Source organism: Oryzias melastigma, linkage group LG12, assembly GCF_002922805.2.
Source record: "Oryzias melastigma strain HK-1 linkage group LG12, ASM292280v2, whole genome shotgun sequence".
NCBI classification, from domain to species: domain Eukaryota; kingdom Metazoa; phylum Chordata; class Actinopteri; order Beloniformes; family Adrianichthyidae; genus Oryzias; species Oryzias melastigma.
The window spans coordinates 3479764-3502053 of record NC_050523.1 but is presented as its reverse complement, the minus strand read 5'-3'; the positions used below and the strand labels follow the sequence as shown (position 1 = coordinate 3502053).

The 22290-nt window shown below is 38.6% G+C and overlaps 3 protein-coding genes across 7 annotated transcripts in view; 2 read left to right on the top strand and 1 right to left on the bottom strand.

Annotated features, from left to right (window-relative positions):
- lhfpl2a (LHFPL tetraspan subfamily member 2a) overlaps positions 1-3084 on the top strand; it is a 47402-nt gene extending 44318 nt beyond the window's left edge. For all 4 annotated transcript variants that reach the window (XM_024298742.2, XM_024298740.2, XM_036214628.1 and 1 more), the window contains one exon: positions 1984-3084. In XM_024298742.2, the coding sequence (XP_024154510.1) occupies positions 1984-2240 (257 nt within the window). In that variant the 3' untranslated portion in view covers positions 2241-3084. The remainder of the gene's footprint in view (positions 1-1983) is intronic.
- Positions 3085-6657: 3573 nt separating this feature from the next.
- On the bottom strand, positions 6658-21153 carry LOC112163014 (secretory carrier-associated membrane protein 1). Of its 2 annotated transcripts, XM_024299091.1 has the most exons (9): positions 20952-21153; positions 16004-16081; positions 13852-13959; positions 13242-13353; positions 12815-12943; positions 10556-10715; positions 10380-10481; positions 8247-8364; positions 6658-8176 (listed from the first exon to the last, which is right to left on the bottom strand). In XM_024299091.1, the coding sequence occupies exons 1-9, from the start codon at positions 21006-21008 to the stop codon at positions 8015-8017; spliced, it is 1026 nt and encodes a 341-aa protein (XP_024154859.1). In that variant the 5' UTR covers positions 21009-21153; the 3' UTR covers positions 6658-8014. The 2 variants fall into 2 exon arrangements, with proteins under 2 accessions (XP_024154859.1, XP_024154861.1); XM_024299093.2 differs by lacking the exon at positions 16004-16081 and having other exon boundaries at positions 20952-21090.
- The window catches only part of ap3b1a (adaptor related protein complex 3 subunit beta 1a), an 86177-nt gene continuing 84995 nt past the window's right edge, over positions 21109-22290 (top strand). Inside the window, exon 1 of the mRNA XM_024299090.1 lies at positions 21109-21239. The gene's annotated coding sequence lies outside the window, so the exon portion shown is untranslated. The remainder of the gene's footprint in view (positions 21240-22290) is intronic.

Sequence of the window (22290 nt, the reverse complement as noted above, 5' to 3'; positions counted from 1 at the left end):
AGGTGACGGGTGGAGGTGACGGGTGGAGATGACGGGTGGAGCCGGTGGTGAGGATGCAGCTCTCAGATGGATTGTTGTGGGTGGACTGACAGCGGGGAGGTCACAGAAGAAAGGAGCCGGGGCAGGGAGGGTGGAATCGGGTGGAGCTCGGAGGGAAAATGAGCTTAGGAGGTTTAAGGTGGAGGGGGGAAGGGGGTGGGGTGTTGGGAATTAAAGCCATGCCTTCAATCCATCACCAGAGCCTGTCTGGACGCTGGGGCAGCAACATGTGGAAAGAATTTATGACCTAGTTTTCATTTCCTTGTTTAATGCGATATCGGGTGTTTCAGGAGAAAGAAAGGAAGTGAGGAGAGAGGAAGAGAGATTAGCCGAGAGAGAACCAGCTTCACCTCCTCGCTTTCATGGAGGAGTGTTGGTGGAAACGGCGCTGTTGTTGTAAAGGTTTCCTCCTGAGCCTGGATTGGACGCGCCATCCTCATGTGACCCCATGAACTCTGCTAATGTGGACGAAGAGAGAGAGAGAGAGCAGGAAACGCCCCCGTCTTTCAGGGCGCCGGGGGCCAGGCGGGAACGTCTGACCATCCATCCACCGGCTACCTTTTCCTGTTGATCCTCCATGAAGTTTGGGTCGTTCTTTCCTGTCGGCTCCAACTCCTGCTGGGTTTTTCTTTGTTTCTGACCCAGAAATCCTCCAGAACGGCCTCTGGTCTTTTTCAGGCCGTGGATCGGTTTAAGTCAAACAAGATTGTCCAGTTTTTGAGAGAAAAAATTATCTTCAGTCTGTAAATATCTGCAGCTGCTTTAAACTTTATTTGTTTACTAGATTTATTTTAGGAAGCAGTAAAATGTGGTATAGATTTTCCTTTAACCAATAACTGTTGGTGGAAGCAACTAAATTAGACGTAAACTTCAACGTCGTCCGATTTTTAAGGTACGATGGACAAATATTAAAAAAAAGTAATATTTATCCATCGTACCTTAAAATTCAGATCGATAAATGTAAAAAAAAAAGTCAATTAAACTGATATTTTCTAAATAAAAACATAAAAATTCTCGTAACATCTGACAGCCTCTCGCTGAATATTCTGCATTATTATTATGGTCACAATAAATCCTCATTTAGGATAAAGACTCCTGGTTTTGGTCTGTTAAATGCAGCTTTCTTTTATTTTGAAGTCTAAATTTCCTCTTTTCTGCCAAAAAATGTTTGCTTTTTGTTAACTTTGCTAACTTTTAACAGTCGGTGCCGCCGCTTTAAGAAAGTAGTGGATTGGTTTTTCTCACGTAACATGCGTCAAGAATGAGTTGGATTTGGTGAAGAGAATCTGAGAGATTTCCAAAATAAAACTTCCTTCAGAATCAGATTGGAAATAAAATGGAAAAAATGTAGGCTGTTTATTTTTTATCAGCTTTGGACTTTAACAGTGTTGTAATTAAATAATTATTCACAAGTAATATATTACTTTTTCTTTAAAAAAAAAACCTTATTCATGAATTTTGAGTAATATTTTACAACATAAATGTTCACTGTTTTTTCCAGACTAAATTTTAAATATATATATTAATAATAATTTATAGATATTAAAGTGTTAACAGATGATAAACAGCCACAACATATTTTTTTTCTCCTTTCCGGTTGCAGCCAGTAACTTTTTTAGATGTCATTTAAATTACTGAGATTTATTTTCTGTCGAGCCTCAAAACTTTTATTTGATTTCAGCCATAAAAATGAAAATAAATGAATGCATCAAATCTTCTTTAGATACTCAAATTCCCTGACTGCTACATTCATGACCACGCTAGTAAAAATAAAAAATCATGGTTTCTTAAAGATTGTGCTGATGTCTCCCATCATGCGGTGGTGGTTGTATTTGTGACTGTATAAACTGAGTAAAGCTGAGGCTTTGTTTCTGGAACTATAACCAGTGTGGCCTGTAGGGGGCGCCCTTGTTGTTAACACTCCCTCTCTGTCTCTGCTGCCAGGTCTCTTCCTGATTCTGGGTCTGATGCTGTACCCCGCTGGCTGGGGTTCCGACAAAGTCCAGCTGTACTGCGGTCCTGACTCGGCGCCGTACCGCACCGGCCTCTGCTCCATGGGCTGGGCCTTCTACACTGCAATGGGCGGCACCCTGCTCACCTTCATCTGCGCCGTCTTCTCAGCTCAGGCCGAGATCGCCACGTCCAGCGACAAAGTTCAGGAGGAGATCGAGGAGGGCAAGAGCCTGATTTGCCTCCTCTGAGGCCTGGAAGAGACTGGGATGGAGGCAGGGGGCGGGGCAAGAGCAGACCTACCCCGTCGTGTTGTTTACCACTAAAACTTTTCGTCTCTGTCCTGTGTTTATGTGGGAGAAATCTTCGAGTGCCAAGCCGTTTTTACTCTGACACAGGAGGTGCTGCGTCTGTGATCGTCTGTCACCACACGCTCTGTAAATAAATGTGATTCCATGTGTTTTGTGCACGGTTTCGATGGCGAGCTCCATCCACGGCGTCACTCTTGCCACTCTGGAAAAGCACTGGTGTTTCTCGCTGCCAGACCACGACCCGCGGATCTTCGGACTGCCACGTGTGAGGATTCACTCGGCAAAGGAACCACTATTCAGTCAGAATAAGCAGCCTTCCTTCAGCGCAGAGGGGATAGTTTTTTTATAAAGCTTACAGAATGTACCGTCTGAGCGACTAACGTGTTTGTAGACCTTTGAAATGTATCTGTGGAAAGAATTCTTCAGGAGGACGTGAAGGAAGAGAAACCCGTTTCTGGTTCTCCTTCCAGTGATCTGCGCAGACACGGACTGAGCGATGAATCAATAAATGAAGTATTGCTGTTGTGTAGTATTGTGTGTTTTCAGGGAGTGCGTGCCAAGGTGGTAGATACTGTGCTGTCTGTTCTCGTTTGTTTCTGTCAAACAAATAAAGAGAAGGGAAGATGAGGACGCCGGGTTGAGTTTTTGTGTTGAAGGACGTCAGTCTGGCCTCTGTGTGTTAAATCATGAACACCCATAACTAGAAACATTCAACTTAACCCTCCTGTTATGTTCTGGGTCAAATTGACCCTTGATTAATGTAAAAATCTTAAAAAAAAAAAAAGTATTAGTAAATAGGTATTAAATAAAAACCCTACATGTTTCCATTACAAAGTTACTGTTTGGGTCAATTTGACCCAGGAGTCAAATTAGGGTCATTTTGACCCGGGAGTCAAACTAAAAGCTAAAAAGAGTCTGAAAAATCAAAGACTATTTGCTTCTTTGCAACGAAAACACCTGTCTCACACTCACATGCCTGTAACCTTGTGGTATCCTAGATATATTGACATTGAGTGGGGTCATCTGGACCCCACAAGACAGTTTTTTTCCCCAAATGATTTTTTATTTTCACTGGTGTCCATGGTAGACATGAAATCCTGTCCACCTTCATCCACATTTGTCATGGCATGGATAACACGCCAATGTAAAGCTTGGGTCATCTGGACCCCATAAGAGAGCACAAGGGTTAAATGTGTGCACGTGCTCATGTATTCGCATTGAGCCATGATCAGTGAGCAGGAAAGGAGATAACTGAACTGAATATTCTTTGAAATGGTTAGTAAGGAAGTTAATGGTGAAATATACCTTTTTAACGGAGGATAGTTGAACCTCAGATCCAAGAACAACAGGTCTTGTCGTGGAACGGTGGACCAGCTCTACACCCTCTTCAGGGTGCTGGAGGGTTCGTGGGAGTTCGCTCATCCAGTCCATATGTGTTTTGTGGATTTGGAGAAGGCGTTTGACCACTTCCCCATGGTGTCCTGTGTACTCTGGGAGTTTGGGGAGCCTTACTGAGGGCTGTCCGGTCTCTGTATGAACGTTAAGTCTGAGGCCATGGTTCTCGACTGGAGAAAGGTAGTTTGCCCTTGGTGGAGTGTTCCCGCCTCAGATGGAGGAGTTTAAATATCTTGGGGTCTCGTTCATAAGTGAGGGAAGATCAGAGCGTGAGATCAACAGACGGTCTGTCACTATACGGACGTTGTACCGGTCTGTTGTGGTGAGGAGAGAGCTGAGCCAAAAAGTGAAACTCTCAATTTACCGCTAGATCTTCATTCCAGTAGTCACCTGTGGTCATGAGCTCTGGGTCATGACCTAAAGAACGACATCCCGACTACAAGGGACAGCCGTGGAGCTGTGGTAGGGCGGTCGACTCCTGATTGGAAGATTGTGGGTTCGATTCCCGCCATGTGTTGAAGTGTCCTTGGGCAAGACACCCACTCCCAAATTGCCTCTGATGGGAGGTTGGCTGCTAGTGTTCGGCAGTGGAACCGCCACCAGTGTGAATGTGTGTGTGAATGGGTCTGTGACTGAAGCGCTTTGGGCCTTCGAAGGAGGGTAGAAAGCGCTATACAAGTTTACACCATTTACAAGCAGCTGAAATGAGTTTTCTCCGGAGGGTGACTGGACGCTCCCTTAGAGATAGAGGGAGACGCTCAGTCACCCGGAGAGAGCTCGGAGTAGAGCCGCTTCTCCTCCACATGTAGAGGAGCCAGAGGTGGATTGGGCATCTGATCTGGACGTCTCCCTGGAGAGGTATTCTGGACATGTCTTACTGGGCGGAGGCCCCGGGGAAGACCCAAGACATGCTGGAGAGAGTACGTCTCTTGGCTGGTCTGGGAACGCCTCGGGGTCCCCCCAGAGAAGCTGGAGGAAGTGACCGGGGAGAGGGAAGTCTGGACATTTTTGCTTCGACTGCTGCCCCCGCGACCCGGTCCCAGATAAGTGGAAGAAGATGAATGGATGGACGGACTCTTGCATCACTGAATGTGCCATGAGAAAAATTGACCCGGGCCCATTTAACCCTATTGTGTTCTAGGTCATCCTGAGCCATTTTAAATAAATCTAAAAATAAATATTTGCACTTTGAAATTTCTTTTTAGGTTTATTTAGTCTAATCAACATATAAAATACAGTGAATTCAGTTAAAATATACTGTATATATGTGGACCTACCTACGTGTTCATACATGTCAATTTGAGCTGGAGGCCATAAAAAAAGCTAAAAGGGTCAAAAATGAAATAATACTTGCAACTATGATTCTATAGATTTTTTGGATGTGTATATTTATACTAATAAATGTTCACTTTTTAAATTGACCTAACGTACATTTAACTCTCGTTAGATTCTGGGTCAAATTGACCCGTTTGAAATATTAAAAATGTAAAAAGGATTTATATTAAAGCATTTTCTTTACTTTGAGATACAAATGGTTCAGTTAATATATTTGTAAACTAAATGTTCATGTTGCAAAGCTTCTGTTTGGGTCAATTTGACCCTGCAGTCAAAATAGAACATAAAAGATCAAATACTTTATGTTTCTTTGCAGCTATGAGACATAAAACATCTCTGTCTAACAGCACATACTCAATGATCCTCACTGAGCCATGACCCATGAGCAGAAAAGGACATCACTGAACTAAATGTCGTTAGAAATTATTAGTAAATGAGATTTAAACCTTGTTTTTTGGGAACTTTATGGTTTTATGCCTCTTGTGTCACTTAAATTGACCCCCTCCCTCATTGTTCTTTAGAAACAAACACAACAGGAGGTTCCTCTATCGACTCCGTTCACCTGGATATCTATTATATCATTAAACTGGGTGTTTATGTGTTCGACAGTCGTAGATGTTCCCGACTCTCTGGACCACAACCCCCCAAACCCCTCCCACCCCATCACCACAAACCAGGCTTAAACCAAACAAGCTGCCTGATGGCTTCCAGATCGGGCGCTTGACAAACGGTGCAGACTATCCAGAACGCTGCTTTTCTGAGCCAGAATGAGCTTTGATGGGGGGCGGAGCTTCAGATCAAATAAACACTTGTAGAGGTAATGACAACTTCCTTTAGTAAAAATAAAAGTTGGTTTTAAGCAGTTTGATCATTTAATTTCAAATTGGGAATTGGATTAAAGCAACAGACGAAATTATGTAATATTCAGAACAAGTTGGCTCAAATAAATAAAAACCTTTAGTTCTAGCATTATGCTAATGGTGGCTAACAGCTAACTAGCTCATTTGGAAAAGCTTACTCCCCATCTTTAGGTAACATTTGGATGACGTGGCGACATTTAACCTTTATATTCAGGTCAATATTGACTTGAACACAATATAAGGGTTAAGATTGGAAGAAGGAGAACAAGTCGTTTCTATCTTTTTCTGATGTTTTACTTTGAAAGATCAAATACTGTTAAGTCACGGCTGAGGAGAAGCTAGGCAGAAAGCAGAGGATGATGAGGAAGAAGATGGAGATAGTTTTGGATACATTGAGAGGAAGAACACTGATGATGATGGTCAAAGGATGCTGAGGTTGGAGCTACTAAAGAGAGAAGAACTCAAGAAGCATGTTAGACAGTGGGAGATGATTCTCTGTGGCGCCCCCTAAAGGACACAGTCTGCACATGAATTGGTTTGAAGAAATTTCAAGGTTAGCCTCGTTAGCTTAGTGACAAAATTGACTCTTGTGGATTCAGTTTCAAGCAACCAAAAGTTTTCATCTGAACGTCAGAAATGAAGACAGAAGAAAAAAAAAAGAATATCCTGAAACATGACTGCATGGAAATGAAGCTGAAGTCCGGACTTGTTCTCTGCTGCCACCGTGTGGCTTTGAGCTCAAAGAGCAAAAGAAAATTTTGGACAAATACAGAAGAAGAGCTTTATTATCTGTTAATGCAATAAATATACAAAACTCAAACTACAAACATGCAACCGAAGGTGGAACCGTCTTTAAAAAAACACCAAACCCTCTTTTAAATTATACAAGATATACAAAGAACTCCATTTCCTTCAAATTCATTCAGTGTTTCTACCAAACGTCTTGATTATCAGGCACAGAAGGCTCACATACAGTACATTATAGTTCACACTGCACTTCTGGGTTCTTCAACGTCAGACGTGCACGCACAGGTCCAAACTTAAGAGGGGGGGGCAAATGTGGGACAAAGAATTAAAGGAAAGTTGCAGAAAAGAATGAAGGCTCCAGATAAAACCGAAAAGCCCTGAAGAGGACACGAAGAGGACGCCGTGTGTCGCTTTAACGGAGGTCAAACTTGAAAAGCAGAAAGCAAGAATTGATCGATGATTTTTCCATCATCTGCTTCATTTTCCAAAACTTTCCATGCGAGTGAAGAGCGTCCTGAATGAAGCTGCGATCGTTACATTCTTCAAAAGTTGTGCGAGTTCAGCAGAAATATGATGAAACCAACGGAGAAAAGGTCGTCGTCGACACAGAACGGAGAGCAAATCTAAAGTGCAGTTTGTTAGCAATTTAATAAATAGAAAAGCAGATAAATACACGCAACACAAACTGATTTGTATGTCAAAATATACTTTTTCTGTGTGTCAAGACACCTTTTACCCAATTCTTTCTTTTAGAATAAAAAAATAACGTTAATCATTTTTAGAAATCCAATTCTAGCCTGAGATTATAGATTAAATAAGTAGAATTTTTCCCTGTAATTAACATTAACAGGTTTTCACATGATGATTGAGATCATTTGATAAATAATATCTTTTCTGAATTAAATCGAGCAGCACTTAAGGAAAATTAAGACACGCCTTTATTGACCTGATTCTGAGACATGTTGATTAGAAAGCAAGGCATTGAACTGAAATGCACAGCATTTACCTTCAGCGATACAGACTCTCTCCACTAGGGGTCAGCAGAGTTCAACGGGAATAAATTAGATTTTTAAAAGCAGGAAGAAGCACCTCAGGAAGGAGGAGGGAATCGCCTGCGTGACCTCAGAGGAAACCGTCAGGAAGGCACACAAACATTCATGAGGTTGGCCACACACATGCACACAGGAACACACAGAGGAGAGCGAGCACGCCGGCCGGCGGAGGGCAGCACGGGCTCCACGGCGCCTCGCACCGGCTCTGCGCTCAACTTGGGAATAAAAAAAAAACTGACCGACTGGAACCACTTTAATGTTGCTTGAAGGCTGAGGGGGGGCTGTCCATGCGTTTCAAAGGGAGGGGGTTAAAGACCTGAACAAATCAGATCTGCTCCTTGAATGCTCCCTGAGCGGCCGTGGATGCGGCCGTGGACGCGGCGTTGGCCGCCGCCGTCTGGACGGTCTTGTTAGACATGACCCCCGTGGCGAACTCCTGCTGGGCTTTCTCGAAGCTGGCGCCCGTGGTGCGGTACAGGGCGTGGATCTGAGGCAGGGGGCGGAGTGGGTCACAGAAAGCACTGGATTGATTCAACAGTTTGTGGATCTGCGTCTACCTTCTTAAACATGATGAGAGACATGACGGCCAGGGAGGTGAAGAGAGCGGCCACCAGGATCATGATGATGCCCACCGGGACGCTCTTGTTCAACCCAGTCAGTGCCGAGATCCAGCCGCTGAGGAAACATCACTTCAGTTAAAAACGTATTTAATTTGTCCGAATTGATCAAAAAGAGGAACCAAATCACATATTGATCATGTTCAAGTCTGTGGGTCTGTCAGACCTCTTCCTGTCAGTTTCTGACGTTGCAAGAAACTTTTCTCGTGAACAAATTCACTTTCTTTGCCGTTTCTCTGAGAGCTTAAAAAAGTCGCTGTTAAAAATGCTCATTGTGCTAACAATGCTAACATTTTAAAGTTTTAATATTATGCTAACATTCATTCAATAGTAAAAACATATCGCTAAAATTCTCAATGCTAACGACGCAAACATTGCTAAAAGCTTTAGAATTGCGTTCAGTATAACCAAACATCTCAGAATAAAACATTGCTAAAATTGCTAAAAGTCTTGGCTAAAAATGCTTATCATGCTAACGATGCTAAAATTGTTGAAGTTTAAATTTTATGTTAAGGATCTTCATTTCAGAAAAAACATATTGCTAAAATGCTCAAAGCTAATAAGGCTAACATTGCTAAAAACTGTAGCATTGTGTTTAATATCAACAAATGTCTCAGAATAACGGCTAGAATTACGCCACAATACTAATATTAGAATGATCAAAATACTCTATGCTAACAATGCTAGCATTGCTACATGTCTTAGCATTACGTTCAGCATCTTCAACAATCTAAGCATAACATTGCTAGAAAAGGCCTATAATGGTAACTATGCTAACAATCCTGATATTGCCAATGTCTTATTGTGTTTATCGTCATCAAATAACTCAGATTATCCAATTGTTAAAATTATTTATAATGCTATCAATGCTAACTATGCTAACATGTCTTAGCATTTTGTTCAGCATCTTCAACAATCTATGCATAACATTTCTAGAGAACACCTTTATTGGTAATCATGCTAACTATTCTAATGTTAGAGTTTTAATCTCGTGTTCAACATCAAATATCTCAAATTAGCACTTTGCTAAAATTTTGTGTCAAGCATTGTCAAAATACTCTATGCTAACAATGCTATATGTATTAGCATCATCTAGAATCTAAGCACAGCAGTGGTAAAAATGCCTATACTGGTAACTATACTAACTATTCTAATGTGGCCAAAGTCTTAATAATGTGTTCAACATGAAATATCTCAGATTAGCACATTGCTAAATTGTTTAATATGCTAATCATGCTAAAATTGCTTTTAGCATTGCATTCAGCATCAAATGTATCAAGAATAATAAATTGCTAAAATTGCTTATGCTATCAATGCTAATACTACAAAAGTCTTAATATTGCATCATCAAAAAACTCGGCAAACTATGACAATTGATGTTGCAATTTGTTGGTTTTAGCATCATCAACTATCTGAGAATAACAAATGACTAAAAATTCCTATCATGCTAACATTGCTTGATATTTCATTCAGCATCAAATATCTCAAGAATAGTAGATTGCTAAAATTGCTAATTATGCTAACAATGCTAACATTGGTAAAAGTCTTAGCATTGCGTTTAGTTGAGTTCTAACTTTGCTGAAAGTATTGAGCCACAAACCTGTCAGACAAAAACATTGTGATCCCGTCAAGTATTATTATGGTCTGTCTCTCTTCTGCTGGCTGTTGCCTTTTTCAACTGTTCAGTTGAAGATCATGAGGGTTTAGAACAACCGTGTTCCAGTTTTACAAACGCAGAGAAGGTTGGAGATGATCCAGAAAAGTTGAAACGACTTTTAAGTCTTTATTGACCTCAAAAACAAATTTAAAACTCTGTATCTAATTGTCTAATTTGTTTAATTGTAAAATTTAAATCATATTTTAGGTAACTTCATACTTTTAAACTTCTAGCAGTTCATTACTTGTTTTTGTACCATTTTAAGTTTCTCATTAGATTTTACAACCTTAAATTGTAAAATAAAACTTGTATATTAAGTATGTTTAATACGTTAGACTGGCTGAGTACCACTTTGAATATGCTGTTAAAGTGAATAAAAACACTGTATTGTGGTTAAAATGTGTTCTTTGTCTCACCTCGCGCCCCAACCATTGATCCCGATACACTGAATGACGTAGATCCCAAACTGGCAGATGTAGACGAAGAAGAAAACAAAGAACCTAAAAGAGCTGTCGCTCCTGCAAACACAACAGCAGAACATGAGGACCAGCAGGCGGAGTGTTGTGGAGACGCGCCGCGGCGTGATTCTCACCTGAACGCTCCGTACAGCGGCCGGTACCAGCAGACGAACGAGCACGGCGTGAAGAGCAAACACCAGAGGATGGACAGGCCGAAGTCCACGCCACGCGTCCCGTCCACACAGAACCAGGACAGGCAGGCGATGAGGTTGGCCAGCAGCGTCCCGGTGTGGACTGGAAGAGAGCGTCTGTTACTGAACGTTGCTGCATCTACTGTGCAGTAGATCGCTATTTACTCAATTTTATTTTGAAAGTATTTCTTTATCTTTGTATACTAAAGGACTTCATTGCAGTCGTACCGCTACATGTTGCACTATAAATATATTTATATACAGCAGGAGAGTCAAACTCAATTGCATTGAACAGGATAGACATTTATTTCAAACCCTTTTAAATATGTTTAATCTTTTTTTTTTGCATAAATATGAATAAACATAGATATATTATTTTGAAATAAATCAACCTAAATCTTAAAGTTCCACTCTAATAAAAATTGGTTTTAAACATGATTTTTTTCTCTTTATGAGGGACTTCTATAAATAATTTAAGATTAAAACTGAGTTTTGAGTATTTCCTTTTAATTATATGATTATAAATTAGGAGCAAATAATATTTAGAATTTTTTCACATTGTTTTGACTTTGATTGTATATATATTTCTATTTTGTCTCTATAGGTTTGATCTTTGCTATAAAACCTGTACAATCTTTTGTTTTTTTGCAGTAAAAAAGACACATTTTTCTATGTAGAATTTACTTTTTGCACATGTATATTCAGGTAAACTGTGAAAATCTGTGGTAAATCAACACTGTGGCAATGCTTGATTATGTTTAAAAACAATTTTAAGGATAAATTAGAGTAAATTGTAAAGCAGATAAAAAATAAAAAAAAACGCTCAAAGCAGCCCCTACGGAGGAAGATTAGGGTCATAAAGAAAAAAGGCATATGAAGGAATTTTGACTTTAAAGTCAGAATTCTTGGTTTTTGTAAGAATTCTGAAAAAATGCAAGAATTATGAGACATTTTTTTAAGAATTTTTAGGAAAAAAATTAGAATTCTGTGGAAAAAAAATTGAGAATTCTAAAAAAAAAAAGATAAGAATTATGAGAAAAAAACTCAGATTTCACAGAAAAAAAAGTAGAATTGTGAGAAAAAAGGTGAGAATTCTGAAAAAAGCTAGACTTCTGATTAAAAAAATTAAGAATTATGAGAAATAAAACTTAGAATTCTGAAAAAAAGGCAGAATTTTCTATGACCTTCTTTGTTCCATGGCCCTAATTGTCTACCGTAGACCCCTGACTAAAGGTTTAGAATTTTTTTTGTTTATCGTTATAAAATTTTTAGGTTTTGAGAGGGCCCAATAATAATTTTGTTTGTATTCAATAATTTTTGTCTTAACACTCAAAAACTACTTAATTAAACCAGTTTTAGCTGCAAATATGTTCCAAAATGGTTTCAATTTCCTCTAACTTTTCAGGTGGATGTGTTGGATTTGAGTCAACTTAAAAGTCAAAAACACGACACAAACTCCATCATTTCTCAAGCAGGAGAAAGAACAGTGTCATCAACAAACAAACGGACCTCATGCTATGTTTGAATCAGACAATAATAGTAACAACAGCCCCCCAAAACAGAAAAAATCAATTGAGTTAAATGACTCAGAAGATAAAAGTTGAGTCAGGATTAGAGTCAGAGTGCAGCTCCAACAGCAGCAGGTTCTGTTTCTGCAGGGAGTTTCCATCTCCATGAGGAATCCGACATCAGCTGACTAAATCCTTCAAGAGCAAACAAGCAAATTCAGTCTTTCGGGTTAGAAAAGTCTTCAACGTGAATGTAGAAGCTCCTATTGTTCTGAGGAGTTTTCCTCTGCAGATCATCTGACCGAGTCCCTTCATCAGGCCACATGACTGCAGCACATGTGGTCATGTGGCTGCTAAGCTCCACATGAAAGCTACTCACACAGGTTCAGGAAGAAAATGACTCTTAACTTAAAGATGCTCCTTCCAAATCGAGATGATTTACTCATAAAAACAGGAAACTTCTCATTAAACTTTTCTGCTCTCACAGAACATGTTCTGGTTGTTGCGTTAGTATCAGGCAGTGACCGACCTGTGTGAACACTGTAAGCTTTAACCAATGCACACAGCATAACAATCCCTTGTGCTTCTGATTCTTCATTTCAATAGTTTGTTTTGTGTGTGATCTTTTTTATGGTAATGTTTTTCCAGCTCAGCTGAAGGACAGATGCTCTCACAACCACAAGGAGCTACTCACACATCCAGAGGTAGTACATGATTTTGACCGTCTTCTGAAACTCCACGGGGATGTCCACGCTGATGTCGTGGTAGAAACACGGACCCACCGGGAGGTTCTCTGGGAGGGGGGGCCAGTTGTTCTTCCTGCCTGTAACATTAGACGCTTTGATCACTGAAAACTAACCTGAACAAACGTGATGAAAGTAAAGATCTTATAGCTGTCATATTTCTGTATTTATTCAGCATTCCTGTTGTTTACCACAAGGGGGCGCACCTCCAATGAATGTTAAGGAGAATATGTGATAAAACACCAACATAAAGGAAGCACTTTTTGTGAAATGGTTTTCTTAGCATGGAGGGGAAAATGTTCTGTTTGAGTGCAAACAGGGAGCAGATTCTCTGGAGTTTCTCTGTGAGGAGATGCTGGTTCTGGTTCTGGTTCTGACCTCCGGAGGCGCTGAGCGTCTGCATCTCTCTCTCCCGCCGGTCCAGCTCTGCAGCCTTCCTCTCCAGCTCCTCCTGCCTCCTCAGCAGCTCGGCAGCCGCTCGGGACGACTCCTGCAGACACAGGTTCGGGTTTCTGCCAGGATCTCTACAGATTTACAGAACTTTAAGAAGACTTTAATTTAAGGCTGTATGTTTAAATAAAAAAAACAGCCAAAGTCTGCTGTTTCTTGATCAACACATGTGATTTAATCGCTATGATCTCCATTGTTCCAAGTTTTAATGTCTTCTATTAAACCGAACAATTTGCTTCACAAGTATTTTCATATTTTAACGACTAATCCCTGTTTTCAAGCCATCTCTCCGCGACTTTGGAGCTATTTAGCTAGTTGAGGTTAAACTATTTACAAGCACCTTCTAACCTTTTTATTGCATTGATGAGAAAATACAGACCCAATCGTCAGAACTTAAGACAATTGAATGCTTTTTAAGGCCTTATTGATACGTTTTAAGGATCCACAGAACCGTCTGTTTCACCTTGAGCAGTCAGATGTATTTAGTTACTGACGAGTGACATTTCTTGTTAGGAGAACACGCTCTGCTTCCTCATACCTGGCCCTGGGGCTGCGAGTACGCCGGCGGCTCCTCTGATGGCTTCATGATGGCGGGCTGCGTGCTGACAGCAGGGCCCGGGGCTCTGGGGGCCGTCCCCGCGGGCGTCTGTGACAGCAGAGACATTTCATTGTTACTCATCATCTGCTTCTCTGCAAAGAACTGCAGGAAGCTCACTCATTGAATAGTGACTGAATCTATTATGAAAAAGGGGAGAAAACTAAATCTCAACATGCATTTTTATCACAAATATTAGTAAGAATAAAACAAAGCTAGTGTAGTTTTTATGGACTGAAAGAAAATCAAAAATTACAAAAAGAAAATGATTATGAAATCAAAGTTTAGAGTATGAGAGGCTGGACATCCACCTGTGTCATGTGTAAACTGAAAGTGAATTAATGCAGTAAAAAAGCAAACATTTACACAAAATTGCCCAGAAAACAACAAATCTGGAGAAAAAAAGTTATTTTGCTTTGAAACCTTCAGACGGCCGTCAGATTATATCCATCAAATTTGACTTAAGTGAGATTCTGTTTGTTTTCAAAGTACAAGATTTAAAATTTTGGTAAAAAAAAATTGTAATTTGCTCAATTTAAAGGAGAATTTCTGTCAAATGAGACTGAAATTGCACAAAATATAAATCCACCTTCACATTTTATAAATAACTTATTAAAGGTTTTTCTAAATGTGAAACTGGACAGCAGAACTTCAGTTTTATAACAACAGTTTGGAGACGCATCATCAAGAAAAACTGATTTAAATGTGGAAATACCTGAAATGAGTCAATTTCAGGTAAAAAAAAACTAACATTACTCTGAAGATGCCACATGCTTAAACTGTAAATGAAGCTGCAGACTCTCTGCTCTAAAGGTTTAGACTTGTACTGTCTACACAAATACTCAGATTACTCTAGTTTTTAGGTGTTTTTTGGAGATTGGAAAATGTTGCTGCTCAAAGAAGTGAAAGTGAGGTTTACACAGCTGCTTCTGTGCTTCAGACCAAGAAGAAAACGTGTATCTAACAGCCTGATGTAAAGCCTGTGTCACACTGCCGTCCGCTGCCTGCATTTTAGGCATATTGTACGGATGAAAAGTGAGAAAAGTTGTGGTCTTTTCATGAAAATGTCACAAATATATCATGAATAAACCACTTCGAAACTATGGAGGTATGAATAAACCATGAAAAGAACACGTAAAACCTAGCTTCATTGAATTTTTCACTTTGACATCACCTCAGCACCATGGAGAGCGCCCTCCGTAGGCCCTCGCGATACTTTATTTTACTTAAACAGTCCGATTCCCCTGGTCCAGACCAGTTCTAAGTCAGCTGCTAGGCGCCAGCCGAGCTGCAGCTTGGGAGTTCCAAAAGAAGGGCCCGGCGCGTGTCCCGAGTCAGATCCGCACCCGCCGTACCCCGCCCCCTGCCCCACAAGAGACCTGACCCCGAGCGGGAAACCCCCACTCGCCACAGACTGCTGCAGGGGTGAAAGATTGGCCTATGCACGAATCGTGCATGAAACGTGCGGGATTATTGCACTGTTTTTATGCAATTGATTAGTGATTCGTGCGTCAGTGACATCATTTGAACAGGATATGTGACGTAAAAGTTCTACACGCATGTAAAGTCCATTAGACATTCATGGACACACGTGGAAAGCCATAAATTTGTGTTTGCATCTAGCAAAAATCACGTACAATTGTGTAATGTTTTTGTAATTCTAGCGCATAAACTGTCATTCTTACCCGACCAAAAATTTTGAACAGCTCAAAATCAAATTCACATATAGACCCTTCAGCCGAAATCCTCGACAGATCCGTGCACATCCGCGAATGACAAAGGAGAGAAACACTCAAAAATTACAGATATAACTCATGTATCACGAAACATTTCATACGTGAAAAATGCGCAAAAACTCGTATTCTTCTTTTAAAATCAACTTTGAAGTATTTTGATCAAATAAACCTGGATGATGATGATGCCTATTTATATTTAATATATGTTTGTACTGTCATGTTTGATCTGAAAACGGTCGCAGACACAAATGTAGTAAGTAAAAGATAAAAAGGCAAAAAAATAAAAACTTCAGTTTTACCTCAATTTTTTTAATCTTCATTATAAAGTTATTTCTAATAAAAGAGTTGCATAAACTCACTGGTTTAGCATCTGCAAAGGGATTGTACTCCTCCAACCCCCCAGCTGTGGTTTGTCTGACTTGTGTTACTGATGGATCCTAAAAAAAAAGGAAAAAAAAAAACTTTAGAAGATGCAGCTTTTTAAAAAGTCGACTGATCTCAGAATAAAGATTGAGCGCATTTTTAGCAGCACTTGTCATCAACAGAAAGCAGGAAGTGAGCGGGTTTGTGTGGGAGTAGATCAGCAGAAACAGCTAAACGGCTGACGTTCTCCTCAAGACATTCAGCCTGGATTCAATACTGACAAAGACGAGATCATTCAGTCGTTTTCACTAGACTACAGCGAGAAATAGAGAAATCTGTGAGTTATAGAAGAGAAACTGTTTTTAACTGAACAAAGTTGCTTTCAGTTTTTACCAAAAAGCTGTTTTTGCACCAAAATTGTGAAAAAAAATGAAAGAAAATAAATAAATAAATAAATTCTAGAATGAATGAATGAAATGATTTATTTTAAGCAATCAGACAAATAAAAGAAATTCACATTTGCACCTAAAATAAATCCATTTCCCTCAGAAACAAGTGCATGCTGGGAAGTTGAGAAGAGGCTAAAGAGTTGTTAATTGTAAACAGTGTTTAATGCAGTCGTTCAAAGAAGTGCATTAAAAAAAAAAAAAAAATCACATTTGCCAAAATTTGTGCCATTTAATTTATTTATCGTATTTAATCAACATTCTCAAATAAATTGATTTAAAAAAATTAAACCAGACTTGAAAAGGAAACTTCCCTTCATCAAATCTATGAATAATTTGCAGAGCAATTCTACAGCTTGTTATTCTACGTATTGTGTTCCTCATTTTATTAATGAAAACAGTTTTTCTGTTTCAATACCAGAAAACCTTTAAACCTAAAGAAGCTCATGTTACAGCAGGTTTTGTGTAAAGTAGTGAGGAGGATGTCAGGATTTAAAAAGTTTATGGTACAAACAGGTAAAACTGACGGGTTTTCACAGCACAGTGAACGTGTTGAAGTTTGGTTCAGGCGTGCAGACGCGTTTGCAGACGTTATTACAAATGAACCAAAGCAAAACTGTATCAAAGATACAAGTTTTACATTTTTTTATTTTGTCTTTAATACAATAATCTGTCATTTTAATAATCTAAAGAAACCATAAACTCTACTAAATTTACCAAATTAAATTCTACATCCTAAATTAGCTAAAGCAGGTTTATGTGTGTTGAATAATCTGATGAAGACATTTGAAAAAAATGCTAAAATTGACCGTTTGAAGGTTAAATGTTACAAAACCTGCAGCATAACAGTATTTAAAATCATAAACAGTGTTAAAAATGGCCTTTTGTTCGCCAAATCTTGAAATATTGTCGTCAAATTCTAAATTATTTGAAAAAATCTTTACTTAAAGTAATAAACTGTTATCAACACTGCATTTTAGAATTTTAACTAACTCGTTTAAATGGCAGGAAATAAATGAAAAACGCTAAAGTAAGGCTGTACACTGGAAATCCATTCACTTAAAAACTAGTCCGTTTTTGTGGAGTTTGGAGCAAAATTTGTAAAAACTGCATCCAGCTTTAGTTATGCTAAAAGAAAATCTACAACCTTTCTCTTAAAAAGAACGCTGCTATTGGAGGATTTAAAGTTTGGCAGATTAACAAAAAGCGGAATAAACCGGCACAAAAATGACATTTTAATATCAGACAGAACGCACAAGAAACTAAAAAATCTAAAAGAAATTATTCATATAATTCATATAATAATCTGATTATTCATATAATAATTCACCCGTTTTCCTCCATATTTTTGTCTAAAAATCTGCTTACCATCAGCTGCTGTCAGCCGCGTACGACCATTCAAAACACCGCAGAAAATTCACATCCAACCAGGAAGATTCCTGAAGTGTTGCGACTCATCCACTCGTGTTCTGATACCATCTGACTCCTAAACTTCCAGGAGCTCGGACTTGTCACCAGACCAGCTCCATCAATATTTCAGAGAATGTTGCTTTGAAATTTTAATGGTGTTCTGGTACCGAGTCGACATGCAAAGACGAAATCACCTGGTTTGAAAAAAAGGATTGAAGGATGGATTTTTTAAGAATTAATATTCTTTATCACCTAATTAAGCAAAAATACAAAAATATCTCTTTCTGTAACTACTTCACATTGATGAGCATTGGAGCCCAGTTTCTGCGGTTAACCCACATCCACAGAAATAGGCCAAAAAAGTCTGCCATGTTGGATTTTAGCAGGCCGGGAGCCTGACAGGCGCACATGTCACAACATATGATTTCATGAAGTATTGACGACAGCCCAGAGAGACTGACGCCGCTCCATTTATCTTCAGGCAACACGGTTAAAGGCGGAAAATGACGGAAACGCAGCAGCGAAGCCTTCCAGCTCCTGTCAGTATGCTAATGACCTCATGAATTATTCACTTATCCTGCCTGTGTGACTGAACCCGCTCCTTCACCGGGTTCTGGGACATTTCTGGACTCAAACAAGAACAAAAATCTGGATTATTTTCATTATTCATCAATCTAATCTTGATCTTTCAGGAAAGATTAAAGCTTATTTACTACAAAAAAACAACTTTAATTCACCTAAAAGCATTACTTAAAAAAAAAGCGTAAGGAAATATCAAGTAATGTGTTTTAAATTACACTTGAACTCACTTCTATACACGAAAAACAACCTTATTGTCAGGATTATCTACAGATGAAAAAAAAAACTTAAAAGTTACTTGTACGTTTTACACATAAAATGTTGTTATGTATATTCAAGCGCTGGAAGCTCCGCGCTAATGCTAGCGGACCGGCGATTATTGGCGACATCATCAAAAGAAAGTGACGTCCGAAATATGAGACTCTAGATTTCATAACTCTTCATTTGGAGGCCCAAATGAAGGGGAAGGGAGAAGGGAAGAATTAGGATTAGGCCTTTGGCTTCTATCCATTTCATTTGCAGATTCTGACCATGTTTTAGTGCCACGGGTGTCACTGTTCGCTCAGGCATCTTCAATTCGACATTTGAAGAAGTTAGTTTCCGCATTGGAAAATTTAGTGTTAATATGCGTATTGTGGGATGGCTTATACTTTGGTTTTGATTCGAGACACGGTCCAATGGGCTTACCAGACATTTATAAGCAAACAGCAGCTTTCTTAATACTTTGTGTTGATTTCACAGCTTCATGAAAGGTAAAAAGTGAGTTAGGTTCCCAAAATCACCCCTAAACCACATGTGTCAAACCCAAGGCTAATTCTATCTGGCCCTCCAGATCATTTTATTTTATTATTATTTACGCCCCGATGTTATCTTGCGCTTATTTCTAACTTGTATAATTTTGACAAAATATACTTTTATAGAGAGTAAAATATTGAGTTATTAAACCCTTTAACACTTGAGGCGTCATCAGTGACATTTGAACACAAAATCTTTAGCGTACTGTAACTTTTTAACCATTAACACGGTAATTCCAGCAGATTCTGAAGGAGAATTTTTCAAACAACATAAATCAAAAACATAAACACTGATTTATTCTAGAGTAATAATACTGCACATTTTTATTCATAGTAAAAAAAAACATTTTAAAGTTTTAAAAATGTAGTTTTAGAGTGTTCAATAACTTAATCCTGTTCGGCCCGCGACATAGGGTGCGTTTTAGATTTTGGCCCCTGTGCGATTGAGTTTGACACCCCTTCTCCAAACAATGCGGAAACGTGATAAAAAGTGCAGAATTCCTTGCTGTGGATGTAAGGCCCACATCATGAAGAATCATGTTAATGAGTGCTGTAAGTAGCGCCCACAAGCTAAAGACTTTAGTACATAATAATTAACTGTATTTGGCATAAATAAAGCCTGTAACAACATAAATTGATTTCATTCATAAACAATACAAAAAAATTGCAGAAGCTGCTGAATAATGTCTTGTGACAATTTAATTATGTTTGGAGCACAAAAAGAGAACATGAAGTAGGAAAATAAACCCTTCATATATGTACCTGTGATTACTCGTTGTTCTATCTGAAAAACAAAACTGTATAATATTAATAACTTAGTTAATATTTTAGGTCTATTGAGCCATTCAATTTATTTCTGTGGTCACCAAATTTAGTCTTTGCTCCTTGGTAAATGGTGGCTTGGGGTCCCTGCAAGTTTCAGAACCTTTTTCCTGAAAAACCTGGAAAATTTGTAACCAAACTCCTTCAAAATGTAAAAACAAAATCTGCGTTAGGAGGCCCATGTCAACAGTAGCTGCTAATGCAAATGTCTGATTGTAGTTTTACATAAAGGTATAAAAGTTGATGTTCATGAACATCAGAACCAGATTTGATTAAATGTTTAGCTCCAGAGAATCATTTTTCCTTAATAGAGGCTGTAATTTCTATAATAGCAACAAGAACAACAGTTTAGCTTTGGTGTCATTGTTTACAGACCAGCTGGTGACAACATGAGATATGAAAACAGGAAGGGGGCCTCAGAGAACATGGTCAGAGCAGAGGGCCACCTTCACGCTGTAAACACAGCCCACGGTCACACAGCAGGCTGGGAATGACTTCAACTTCTTTCATTCCTGTTTTGACAGTCACTTAACATTCATATTGCGGTCAATTTAAACATAAATAACAGGTTTGATCTGTGTTTGAACAGTAATCACACTAAGAGTTAGCAGTAATTTCATTTACATTAAAACTCCATTAACTGAAGGCTGGCTAACTTATGAGTATATTTCACTTCTGGAAGTGAAGAAAATGTTTTTAGTTTAGCTAAAATCGTTCAGAAAGTAAGTTAATGACTTTAAAAATCTTTAAAGTCAACGTAGCTCCGTCACTGTGGCGTAAAAACAGCCCAGTTAGTTCCAGAATAATCCATCCGACGAGCGCCAATCTCCTCTAAATGTAAATGAATGCAGCAGCTAATGCTAAACATGCTAACTTTAGCAAGCTAATGTTACCTGAAACGGGCTGTTGAGCTCCGGGTCCGCGAAGGGGTTGCTGTCGAAGTCTGACATTCTTCACCGGGAGCGGCTAACGGCGATTAACGGTGTCCCAGAGAGGATATCTATAACTCGGCTCAAAGTTAGACACTTCAAAACATCGAATCGGTGTGAAGAAATGGCCCGGAGGAGATGACACGGTTGGAGTGATGATGGCTCTTTGAAGAAACCCAATCGTTGCAAGGATTGGCCAGCAGCCACGCGCGCACGGGGGAGGGCCTACGTCAGGCGGAAGTGGACAAGGACGTAAGATACGCCACAGCTCTTGTAGTTCTCTAGCTTCAGTGAGCTCCAGAATAACATCTGAACATCCCTGGGAATACTTATATAAATTAAATCTTTCACTTTTTTTAAATCTTTGTTGATTTTTTATTTTGTTATTTTTTAATGTTAATTAAAAATAATATTACATATGTTTTTTTTTTCTTCCAACATTAAAAGACAATAATAATTGTTACTTATATTTTGGAGTTGTCCAGTTTAAACTGCATTTTTTCAAGAAAAAAAATTAAACTGTCTGAGAAAAAAAAAACATAGTTACTCCCAGATACATTTTATAAGTGACGAAATTAAAGAACTACACAAAAAATTCTACATAACATTTATCCGACAAACATGTTTATGTCAAAGTTCTCAAATATAGGGAAGTAATGTAGTTTTTGTAATGGATTTCGATGAATCATTTAGTGAATTCTCACTTGTATTCTAGATCCAAATAGAACGATTTGAAAACACCAGATTTAATATTTATGTTGTAATAAATTTTATACAAATTCTCACATATTTTAATTCTGATGATAACAGGGTAGAAAATATAATTGATTTGTTTCTTCTCAAATCTACATTTTACATATAAAAGTGCGGGGCAAAGAAATGACTCCCAGTATTACTAGATTATTATAGGGATCTATCCATTTTATACATATCTTTAAAAAAATAATACATCTCAGGCATATAATAATGCAACAAAATGTGCTTTTTTTTTAAAGAAATGCCCCATCGTGTTTTTTTTGTTAATGTGTTTAATTATTTATTTTGCATTTATTTATTTACTTGTTCCGTAATTTAATTGTTCTTTTTTTGCTCACTTATGTCTCCATTTCTGTTATAAAATGTGTTTTTTAAAAATATTTCACCGGTTACTTCCAACGCAGTACTTGCTGAGGTGATTAGTAATTGTGTGTGTATTGCTCAGTAAAGTTTAATGGAATTTGAATGTCATTTAATTAAATACCATGCCCTGGTTTTTCATTTTCAATCTTTCTCTTTCACAAAATCTGTTTTACATCCTGCTCTA

Coding starts and splice junctions, on each gene's coding strand:
- LOC112163014 (XM_024299091.1), bottom strand. CDS start 21,008: ATGTCAGACTTCGACAGCAACCCCTTCGCGGACCCGGAGCTCAACAGC. Junction 13,960..16,003: donor CCTTTGCAGATGCTAAACCA/GTGAGTTTATGC, acceptor CTGCTGTCACAG/ACGCCCGCGGGGACGGCCCC. Junction 13,354..13,851: donor ACTCGCAGCCCCAGGGCCAG/GTATGAGGAAGC, acceptor CTGTGTCTGCAG/GAGTCGTCCCGAGCGGCTGC.